At 51.0% G+C, this 11,763-nt stretch overlaps 1 protein-coding gene across 1 annotated transcript; it reads left to right on the forward strand.

The window, feature by feature from the left end:
• The first annotated feature begins 3,281 nt into the window (after positions 1-3,281).
• Positions 3,282-11,636, forward strand: LOC149862078 (interleukin-1 beta-like). The gene is made up of 7 exons (XM_090052228.1): positions 3,282-3,309; positions 4,122-4,176; positions 6,295-6,325; positions 6,800-6,938; positions 8,185-8,364; positions 8,624-8,748; positions 9,962-11,636. The coding sequence occupies exons 2-7, from the start codon at positions 4,130-4,132 to the stop codon at positions 10,169-10,171; spliced, it is 732 nt and encodes a 243-aa protein (XP_089908354.1). The 5' UTR covers positions 3,282-3,309; positions 4,122-4,129; the 3' UTR covers positions 10,172-11,636.
• The last annotated feature ends 127 nt before the right edge of the window (positions 11,637-11,763 follow it).

An 11,763-nucleotide genomic window follows, 5' to 3' on the forward strand; every position in this document is an offset into this window, starting at 1 on the left:
TTGCGAGAGAGACTGCTCAAGAGACAGGAGTTTCCACTCCACTTATGCACACTTGTTCAGCAGACAGCATACATGCCCCTATCTGGAAAAACACTAATTACCTTGCAAGATAGTCTTGCTCCCTGTCCTGTTTATTAGGTAGTCCGAGGTCTCACTAGGATGCTCAGGGGCATAGTCTAGATGTCCAGCAGTCTCGGTGTCTAGCAGCCCTTTGTTCCCAATCTGTTTGACGCCTTTCATAGATTTATAGATGTTAAGGGCTGGAAGAGACCTTACAAGATCATCCGGTCCATCCCCACTGCACTTGGGTAGGAAAGACTGCTGGGGTCAGATGACCCCAACAAAGCGGGCATCAAGATGCTTTTTGAAAATCATCATGGTGGGGTGAACGTACCACAGCTGTGGGGAGCCCGTTCCAGACCCTCAGCACTCAACTTGTAAAGCAGTTTTTCCTTATGTCCAGTCTGAAGCGATCTTCAATCAGCTTGTGCCCATTGTTTCTTGTCTTCCCCTGGGGGGCCTTGCTGAACAGAAGCTCCCGCAGGCCTTGATGTATGACCCTGATATACTTATAGGTTGCCACCAAGTTCCCTCTAAGTCTTCTTGTCTCCAGGCTGAACAGTCCCAAGTCTTTCAGCCTCTCCTCGTATGACCTGGCCTCTAGGCTTCTAATCATGTGCGTGGTTCTCCTTTGGACTCTCTTGAGCTTCTCCACCTCCTTTCTGAAGTGTGGCACCCAGAACTGGACACAGTACTCCGGCTGCAGTCTCACCAGGTAGAGCAAGAAAATGACATCCTTAGTCTTGCTCAAGTTGCATGCCAGTGTTTGATTCACGCTGCTCTCTATGGCATCACATCGGTGACTCCTCCATAGTCTCTTTTCTAGGGCTTCCCAGCTGGGCATCCTGACCCCATGGGGGCTGTGACTAAAGGCCTGGCTTTTGTTCCTTACATGTTAATTATCTCCACCATGACTACAGCTCTGGCTGCCAGCTGTTTCTAGGGTATCAGCATCACTGAGTACTCAGGATGGGGCATCTTTCTGAAACCCGAGACACCTCCACATCCCTAGCCTGGCAGGCTTTTCTGATCACACTTTGAACGTTGTCTCAGTGTTCTCGACTAAGCTTCTACTTGGACCAAACTTGCAGCTGCTTTGAATGAGCTGGTGGCTTATTAATGAGCTCAGTGGCTAGGCAGCTCCTGGCAGGAGTGGACAGGGGCAACTCACACGACGGTTTCAGGGGTGTCCAGACTCCAGGCCTCCAGGGTGAAGGCAAGAGGCCCAGCGCTGGGGGGGGGGGGGGGTGCTACATGTTAGCAAGCAGACGTGTCCTCTTTTGCCACTTCTTGAGCTTGTCAAGCAGTCACCAGGATCCCTCTAACCTTTGCCACAATTGTGAGGCTCTGTGGGGGGGGATCACTGCAGATTATTCTGGCCTTGCTGTGGTGTTTCCCCGGACGCAAACAAGCGCAACTTTCCAGACACACCCAGGCTTGTTGGGAACTAGCTGAAGGAAGCAATTGCGGCCTCCCTGCCTTCAAATAACCCTGGGGCAGCGGATGGGAGTGGAGCTTGCTTGTGCAGAGGGGGAAGCTACCCCGCTCTCCCACTTCCTTGTCAGTTTCCTCCACCTCCCTGATGAAATCAACAAGACACTTTTATTCCTCCTGCCCTTCTGCTCTCTAGCTTCCTCCTTGGTCTGGTTTCTAGGGCTTCCCAGCTAGGACTCGTAACCCCATTGGGGGCTGTGACTTAAGGCGTGGCTTTGGCTCACCCTCTGGAGCTTTCTCAGTGCTCAAGGTGACTCCCCACTTCTGGAGATCACAGGAGCAAAGGGATCTTGGGTCATCTCAGGGCAGAGGGATCATCTGAGGTATTAATGCTGTGTGAACAAGGATCAGCAGCATGCCAGAAGGGCTGCTGGAGGAGGAATCCCAGATCCCCTGCTTTCCCCAGATCCCTGTAGGATCAGCTGGATTGCAGCGGGAGGATTCAGGGGCAAGACGCTGGGATCAGGAAGCCCGTGGCATCTCCTGACCTTAGCCTGCCCCACCCCGGCTTCTGTCCTGATCCACACCCTGTCCCTGGTGTCTGTTGTGACCTCAGGGGACAATTCCAAATTGCTCACATGCTGATGGCAGCAAGGCCATGGCATTGTGGGCACTGGAGTGGGCTGCAGGAGCATGGGCCAAGGCCACAGGTCCAGTGGCTAGAGCCCAGCCATGAGGCAGCAGGGCACGGAGGGGTGGATGAAATCTAGCTTGTGTGATCTGCCCGGTCAATGGATCTTCAGGCTGCAGCCAGCTCTTTGGTGCCAACGACCTCCACATGCCCAGTCCCACCATTGGGGGCCCTGTCACTTCAGTCACATCCCTCTGCCTGCACACAGTGAGCTCCCATCCCTCTCAGGAGCCCCCTCACTGCCAGGTCTCTCCCGGCGTTTCTACGCCATACCTGCCCAGGCTTCACGGGTGTCTCCTGGAGGTGCCTTATGCAACACAGTTAGCACATTTCCACCTCTCATTATCTCCTTCTCACCCTGGGGTGGTGGGGGTTGGGGGTGTCTAGTGCCAGGATCCCTGTCTATATCTGAACTTGAGGCTCAAGGAATGCACCTGGCAGAAGGGATGGGTGAGCCGCTGTCGGATTCCTCTCAGCAGCCTGGGTCCAGCTAGATGTGCTCCACCCCAGCCTGCGGGGTCTCCAGATTGGGGCTGCTTGATGGTACCTTCACACCCAGGACCAAAGGGGGTCACATGCCTGCGGCTGGCATCAGAGGCTGTGTCCTCTCACCAGCCACAGAGGGGGATAGAAGCCCACCAGGGAATCTACTCTGGGGTGCCTGTCACATGGCGGATGTCTCTTCAAGAAGGGGGCGGTGGGGCTTAGCCAGGCTCAGACATTCCTATCCACCCCCAGCACAGGTGAGGCTGCGGGTGCAAAGTATTCTGGGACAGCACTGCCACACTGCAGGTATGTCACCTCAGCGAGTTTGCAAGGGGCTAGGACCAGGGATGTTTCCACACTGGCCAGGCCCTGATCCCAAGTGATTCAGGCACTTAGCAGGTCTCAAACTGCACTTTGCCCATCTTTTGCCCCCACTCCACACTCTTCTTCCTTCCTCCTAAATCCCTTCCCAAGCCTCCATAACTTTCACATAACTCAAATGACGTGTGCACCATTGTGAAAGGTCCAAATTCCCCTCCCCCCCCCACACACGCTCCAGGCTATAAATAACATCTCAGGGCTCCAGACTAATCAGTCAGATCTTCTGGCAGCTGCTCCCAGAAACCTCCCAGAAGCAGGTAACATCCTTTCTCTGCCTCCCAGGCTGGGAACCCGGGGCGGTGGGTTGGGATTGCAATGATTCCTCTCTCGGAGGCTTGGTTGGCTGGAGAAATACCAGCTTCCTTTCTCTGCACCCAGGCAGAGCGATTAGAGCTACAAAGGCAGCTGAGGGTAGCAGTAGCAGCTTTGTTCAGCGGAGGAGAAATTATCAGGAAGCGGGGCAGACTGGCAGCTCCGGCTGAGGTCTTTCTACTCCCTGGGATGTTAGGAACTGGCTGGTGGGGACCCTAGAGAAAGGAGTATGGTTTTTTAGATGGAAAGGAGAATGGGCATGGTTCAACAGTGGGTGGGAGAGATCAACCCAATGGAGAGCCATCAGACATCCCCCAGAGAGCAGGATAGGTATCCTGAATTTCTGTGGAACCCATACCAGTAAGTGCTGGGAGGTCCCAGGATCTGTCACAGACTCACACATCCTTATGGACTTATGGCCAGCCTGGTATCCATTCATCCTGTCACACTGGGCCCTGTCATTGACAGGGGCGTTCAAGGAATGTAGGCAGACCCAAAGCCTTCCATTGTGGAGCATTAGGCAACCTCTGCAAACCCAGGTCTGCCTCAAGCTCAGATAAGGACCTATCTCCCAATTCCCAAGCTCCTGAACCAGGGGCGCATCTCATTAGAGGAGCCAGGGAAGGAATCCCAGATGTTGATGAGGAGATGCAACTGGCCCTTGATGCCATGGTGAGAATGGCATTTGTAGCGGGCAACCTGGGGGGCTGGCAGAGAGCACTCAAAATCTGTAACTCTGGTTTATTTCCTCTTTCAGAAACAGCAATGGCGACAGTGCCTGATCTCTTTGCAGAGCTGGAGAGGTGCCCCAGGTAACCACAGCTTCTTGCTCCCTTCCAGAAACAGAAAAGGGGGTGGGGGTGCCAGCTTGGGAACAGCTGTAGGCAGCCTCAGATCCCGAAGAGATAAGACATAAAGGAACAGCAGCTCTGCCTGTGCCAGGCAGGCTTTGGTGACCTACCCAAGATCCCAGAGAAGAGGGTGTGAAGTGAGGGGGAGGAATGCAAAAAAAAAGGCAGTGCATTAACCCAAAGTGGACCCATGTGATTGTGGTGTGGGTGCCTATGACAGTAGTACCTCTACTAGTCTTCCTATCGGTGACTCCACCCTCCTGTTACGGGCCAACCACCTGCTTACTCTCCTGCCATACCTTGATTTTAATTGGTTAATTAATAGATGTAATTAGCAGGAGGCTGCCCATTTTTTTTTTTTTGCCCTGGTGCCAGGGGGCACTATCTGCAGCTCCTTTTCCTCCCCTGCACTGCAGCCCAAGCCTCACAGATGGTACGGACGTGGTTTTGACCTGGACCTTACTGTAATTTGTCCCTCTCCTTGACTTCCCTGGGCTTCCATGGCCCCGTCTCATCCCATGCCTTCCTGGCACTCTGCTGCCCCCTCACCCTGGGGCTCCTCACGGCCCCCTCACCCTGGGGCTGGGGCCAGTGCACCCCAAAATGCCATGCCCTCTCTGGCACCAGGGTCCCTACGCTGCCATGGAGCTCTTATGAGGCCTCCTCTGACCCCTAATAGCCTCACCCGGTCGTCCAGTCTTATAAAACTACAAACAGAAAACTCAAGCCCCTGGGCTATAGCATAAAATCTAAGCCATCTGGCCAACCATCATTCAAATCCCTACCAGGGAATTCTCCACCCCGTATCGGCAAACAGAAGCTGCTCGTGTCGTCAGGCTTCTCTCCTCTGCTTGCTCGTGCTCGAGCTCGAGCTCGAGATCCCACTCCCGCTCCCTTGGCTGCCAGTGGAGCACTGCTCTCCTGGCCTCACTCCTGGGGTTTATATGTGCCAGGCCCTGCCCCTTCCTGTCAGCTGACTCCCCAGCGGTTGTCCTAGCAACCAGCACCTGAGACTCTGGCTGCCCTGGTAACTAGCAGCTGGGCTCCCCCCTCACCGCTAGGGCTCTCTCCCTAGCTGTTCCTGCTCTAAGGAGCAGGGCACCTGCATGCTCTGTGACAGTGCCAAACACCCCACCCGGCTGTGAGTCACAGCCCCCCTGCCCCCATGCCTCAGTTTCCCTAATATGGGCAGTATTGTGATTCAGCCAGACTGTGCCCCTCCTGGATGAGCCCAAGGCTGGAAAACCCCAGGCAAGGTTTGCAATGACTACCCAGCTACCTGGCAAAGGAAGACAGAGGTTATCATATCTTCTTGCATACAACACAGCACAGGATATAAGACACCGTGTTCTTGAAAAGCAGAATGAAGGGGAAAAGCTCTTTCCTTGTAATAACTAACTATATAGCAACCTGGCTTTCCTGCTGTCCTGAACCCAGAGGGTGGCATGCACTTCATGCCAGAAACTGCTTTTACCATATTTCTCACATATAACATGCACTGAAATTTCCAGATATTGGTTTGAGGGGGGGACAAAAAGTGAGAATGCCAGGAAATATGGTATATCAGTTATTGGTTTCCATTAGTAGCTTGTATTTAATAGGACATTAAAAAGGATGGAAACTACTCAGCTCAACTCTTCCTAGAACTTGCACAAAAAATGGGAAAAACCAAGTGGGTCCTAAGATGCTTGTTGTTTTCCCTGAATTATTTTGGTCTCCATGTGTAGCTATGGAGGAGATGGGACTGGTTAGGATGGTCTTGCCCAATCCAAGCCATTCTTCCAAGGGGTAAGGATAAGGTTCAACCAATAGGGAGCAATGAATCAGAGCAAAGTGGGGCTGGAAGGGCAGGAATGGTAGAAGACGCAAGAGGATTTCTGTCCCAGAAGCCAGGACACCTCCAGTCTGGGGGCCAGGGCATCCATATAGGGCACATATGTGACAGGAGACCCTCACACATGTGTCTTATGTTGCATCAACCAGAACTTAGGCTTGAAGGACTCTCTTTATATCATTGCCCAGTGTCCCTCGGCCTCACAATCAGGCACTGATTCTGCTTTTTTTGTTTTCTTTCCATAGTTACAAGACTGACTACCCCTGGCAAACAGAGGTAATACATCCGGCTCGCTTTTGTTACGACTGTCTTTGACCCTGGCTTTCCAAAAGCTCGTGCGAATTACTGTGCTGAAGAATCCTTGCACCCTTGTATACCCCACCAGACCCAGCCATCTGGGGTCACACAGAGTTAGGAAGGATGAATTGAGGATGAATTTAGTGGAGTCTTGCTTCTACTGCAAGAAAATCCCTGTCTCTTGCTTCAAGCAAGCCCCATGTCCTAGAAACTCTGTCTCTCTGCCCCAGCCTGGCCTCACCATCCCAGCTTCCTGCCTCAAAGGGCTTTTCTAACTGTCTGCAGGTGCTTTATTTCAGTATAATCAAGCCAGAAATGAGCCTGAGCCAGGTTTGAGGTCCAGGCTGTGTGAGGACCAGATGGAGTTGAACATCACCGAGGCATAGAGAACAGCACAGAGAGGTCACATGCTGCTTCCCAGCTATTAATGCCCTCTGCTTTGCCACTCCACAGAGCCTCTTCTACAACCTCAATCCTCTTCCCAGCCTCAAGAGAGGCTCCAAATGCAAGTGCGAGGTCCCAGAAGAGTGTGCGGAAAAGAGGAGAAGGACGAACAGCGAGCTGCTGACCGTTTTCAACGACTGGGTGGAAGGTATGCAGCCTCAGTATCTCCCTTTTCTAGAGGCAGGTGGCTTGAAATCTGAGCATGCCTAGACCTTGGGGAATCTCACTCTTTGTGTCATTAGGGGCATATTGCCTGGGGCAGATCCAGGAGGGCAATAGTATAGTTATACCTCGCTTTGGTTAGGCCTATGTGCAATTCTGGGCTCCACAGTTTAAAAAGGACATGGAGAAGTTAGAGAGGGTCCAGAGGCAGCAACAAAGATGATCAAGGGTTGGAAGACAAGTCATATGAGAGGCTGAAAGAGCTACCCATGTTCAGCTTGCAGAAAAGGCACTTAAGAGAGAACATAATAGTAGTCTTCAAATACTTGAAGGGCTGTCGTAAAGAAGAGGGAAAGCACTTTTTCTCTCTTGTGTGACAAAGAGGAGGACATGGAGCAATGGCCTGAAGTTGCAGCAAAGCAAGTTTAGGTTGGATCTCAGGAAACACTTCTTCCCTGGTAGAGCAGGGTGGGTGTGGAGTAGACATCCTGGGTATTGTGGACTCTCCATCACTGGAGGTGTTCAAGGAGAGGTTGGATGGGCACTGGGCTGGGATGATCCAGGTTTAGCTATGCCTGTGTTCTACTAACTATGGGGATGTTTCAGGCTTTTGGCTTTGCTGGTTGACCCCTTCCCTCCTTTCTACTACACTTCAGGGTTTTTTAAGACTTGCTCAAGATGCATTGAGTGTTAGCTGCAGCCCAGACTAGGAATAGTGGCTGAGCTATGCCAGTGCTCCTGCTGGGACCAAACCCAGAGGTTCCTGGCTAGAGGGTCTTGCCCCTCTGCTCAAGCTCAGGCTCAGACTGATGTTTCATTTGGGGTCAGAAAGGAATTTTACCCCATGGTCAGATTGGTACAGACTGGAGAGGTTTGCCTTTCTTTGCAGCAGAGGCATGACCTCTACCTGGATCTCTTGAGCATCTATTAAAAACCTTTTATAGAAGCAGGACATTGGCAGCTGTGGTTCCCCTGCTTTCCTGTGGTAGGGTCGGGTTTTAGGTGTGTGCTGTGTCAAGGCTCACGGCAGTCTTATGTAGAGTTTAGATGATGAATGTGCTTGGGATGGGCTGGGCTGATCCTGTCTCAGGCAGGGGGCTTGACTAGATGACCTCTGGGGTTCCCTCCCAGCCCCACTTGTCTATGACTGTATGATCTGGGGGGGATCCAGTTCTCCCCAGATCCATGCTCCGCTCCATGGCTGATGAACCTTTCCTGTCCTGTGCTTACAGATGCTGTCTCCTTCACCAACTCCACCATCACTTCCAGAGGTGCTTCAACCTACAGATACGCCTACACAAAGAAGTTAACCATCAGGGACGTGGATCACAAGGGTTTCATCTTGCAAAACGTTCAGGCCCAGGCCCAGCTGGTGGCTTTGCACCTTCAAGGCTCCAATACCAGCCAAGAAGGTAACGGGACAAGATCTGAGCCAACCATGAACAAAGCCAGGGTTGCTCTTCTTCAAAGCCAGGCAGGAAAAGGCAACGATGCCTCCTTCCCTTGCAATCCCATTGTCTGGGAGTGGGAGGATGTGTAATGTATCTCCAGCCCACCAAACGTGTGGGAAGCAATATCATGTCATAGGGTGGAATTTCGTGGGCTGTTTCAAGAAAGTCTGCCTTGCTTAATGCACTGACGCCAAATTCCCTCTTGCTTTTCTCTTCCCAGAGAAATTAAACCTGGATTACTACTTCTCTACACAGGGCTCTTCCAATAGCCCTGTGGTCATACGTCTCACAAGCAAGAATCTCTATCTGTGCTGTGCTGATGGCAGCCCTAAACTGCAGCTGGAGGTGAGATCACCCACTCAGGGCCCCTGGCTGCCCATTCCCACCTGTGGCTATCCTGCCAATAGAATTTGAGGTTCAGCCACCCAGATCAGGAGTCACTCTGTTTTTAGCTGCTGTCATAATTCCCTTCCCTGAAGACCTCACAGCCTTATGCATAAATTGCGGGTCAGACACACATAGTTGCTAGTCCTGGGTTATGTATGGGCTCAAGCCTGGGGTTTTCAAGTGCCAGCTCTTTGCTGGGTCTATTTCATAGTTTCATAGTAGCTAAGGTCACGAGGAACCTGAACAGATCATCTAGCCTGACCCCAACAGAGGGGGTTAGAACAGAGTGATCAAGCCCTAAAATGCTTCTGCTTCTGCGAATTCCTGGGTATCTGCAGCCCCATTGGCCGAGACCAGTGTGATGTATATCTAGTGCCACCAAGGGCATAAGAGTCACTGTGCTGTCATAGGGTAGGGTTTCTCCTCCCAGTTCAGGGCAGGTGAGGTCAGAATGATCAGAGTGACATCTGCTTTGCTTCAAAGGTGACCGTGCCACAGAACCTCAGTGTTACTTACATGATCCTGACAATGGGCTCAGAGGCTTAACTCTGCCCACATATTTGGGGAGAATCCCACTCAAGCTATATTATGTATCCACAGGGCTTGCAGAACAAGGGAAGGGATTCTCCCCATCTACTCAGCCTCACATAGCTTCAGCTCTAGGCCCTGCATTTCAAGAAGGACGTATGTGGATTGAAAAGAGGCCAGCACAGGGAAACAAAAAGGAACAGGAGCCTGAGTGATGAGGACAGGCTGGAAGAGCCAGGGTGACTGAATCTGGAGAAGAGAAGCTTGAGTGGAGATTAGATTTCAACCTGAAAGGCCATGATAGAAAGGATGTAGATGGGCTTTTCTTCATGGCCACAGGGGACAGGGCTAGGAGCAAACAGCCTCAAGCTGCAGCAGAGGAAACTGAGGCTGGAAGTGAAGTAGGACTTCCTAGAAGAGGGATCCAGCATTGAACAGGCTGCCTAGAGAAGGAGTCTCCATCATGGGAAGCTTCTGAGGGCAGCTTGGACAGACACTCAGTGGGGGCGGTTTACTCAGGGCTGATCCTGCCTTGGAACTGGACTAGAAGTTACCTCCTGAGGTCCCTTCTAGCCCAACCTTCCCATGCTCTGATGCTCATCCCCTTTCCAACAGCGTCTCATTGGCTTCTCCTTTCCCCCAGAAGGTGTCGGGGCCCATGAAGGAAATCAAAACCGAGGCTCAGAAACGATTCTTGTTCTTCAAGATTGATGCCGGCGACACGTTCAGCTTCGAGCTGGCTGCTCACCCCGGTTGGTTCATCTCCACCTCCAAGGACGACAGACAGCCCCTCACATCAGTCAATCAAACTGGGCAGATGGCCATCACCAATTTCTTCACATATGAGAGCTAATCTCCAATCATTTGTGGCTGATTCAGGCTAGTATGTACCATGTACAGACTCACACAATTCCAACACATCCATGTCATACATGTGGCTTTGGAATGACCCCGTTGTAATTCTCTGTGAACTTTGTCATGATATTTATTTTGTATTTATATTGTGGTAACTTGCTTATGCTCAGGGTGCCTCTGGGGGCTTTATTTTACCTGGAAAAGGCCAAGAGAAGTTTCCAAAGCAAGTTCCTCTGAACTAAACCTGTGTGTTCGGATATTAGCAGTCAGGGAACATTCCCAAGAGCAGCTACATACAGCAGAGAAGACACAGATGTCCTCACTACCAAACTTAGGCCCCTCCAAATCCATCCTCACGGGAGGCAAGATCCAGACTCCCACCCCTCTGCCATGGTGTAGGGGAGTTGGATACATCTCAGGAATATCAATGTCAGTATTCCTGTCTATGGCTCTGAGAGAAGGAGCTCTTGGCCAGTGAAGTAAGGAGCAGCGAAACTGAGTCACACCTTGTGATCATTGTTCTTCCCCAGGGTCACCTGATTAGCTTAGATCAGGGGTGGGCAATTATTTTGGGCAGAGTTTTGGCAAGCCATTGAGGACTGCATGACAGGCAGCCCAGGGCAGATTAATGTTAATTTTCTAAACTTTTTAGGGACCCCATGGGCTGGACAGAATGGCCTGGTGGGCTGCATCTGGCCCCTGGGCTGCACTTTGCCCACCCCGGCTTAGATTCTGATGACTGGCCTATGCCTCTCACTGCCCCTGAAACTGTCCCTCGCTATCTGCCTTCTCCCACATGCTAATGGCTTTGATTCAGGTGGACCTGCTTCTGGGATCAGAGTAAGAGGAACATAGTGACACCCCCAGTACAGCAAAAAGGGTGGAGTCCAGAACTCCCCAACAGTCTCTTGAGAGCACCCCTAAACTAAAAACAAGAGCTTTGGTCAGTGACCCCAGGTTTGATTCTCAAATGCTTTATGGGCATCGTGTGAGGTCAGGTCTCTAATCTGGTCCAAATCAACATGATTTTCCCCCCTCTAAAATCAGGGTTGGGTTTTTTTTTGATTAAGCTCAGTTCCATCAAAAAATCTCCCAGCTCTTAAAATTTGAGTTGAAACAAGGTATTTCAGAGGCAGGCACTGAAGAAATAAGCTGTCCTGCTGGATCCTGCAAATGTCAATGCATTTTGTGTCCAAGATGTGGAGAACTTGAGGGTAAACTTGCCTCCAAAACTGATGGGTGACTAGAATGAAACTAACTATGATAACAGCTACTCCATTTAGTATATATTTATATATTTATGCTGACCTATTTAATACATATTTATATAACATGGATCTAACAAAGAATAATTTATATGAGGCTGATCTATTTAATATTTATGATGCTGATCTGTTTCAGACACATTTACGTGGTCTAATGAAGATTTTTTTTGGATGATGTTGATCTAGTTAATAAAGTGCGGTTGGTTGAATAAAGGTGCAATCTGTTGGGACAAGGATTTGGGGATCGCAACAGAAACCCATGAGCATGGGTAGGACATCTGTTTCATCAGCACAGTAGTTCTCGGATTTCAATCTGGGAAGCAGG

The sequence above is a fragment of the Crocodylus siamensis genome, chromosome 6, assembly GCF_052110815.1.
Source record: "Crocodylus siamensis isolate JL-2025a chromosome 6, ASM5211081v1, whole genome shotgun sequence".
In the NCBI taxonomy this organism is placed as follows: Eukaryota; Metazoa; Chordata; order Crocodylia; family Crocodylidae; genus Crocodylus; species Crocodylus siamensis.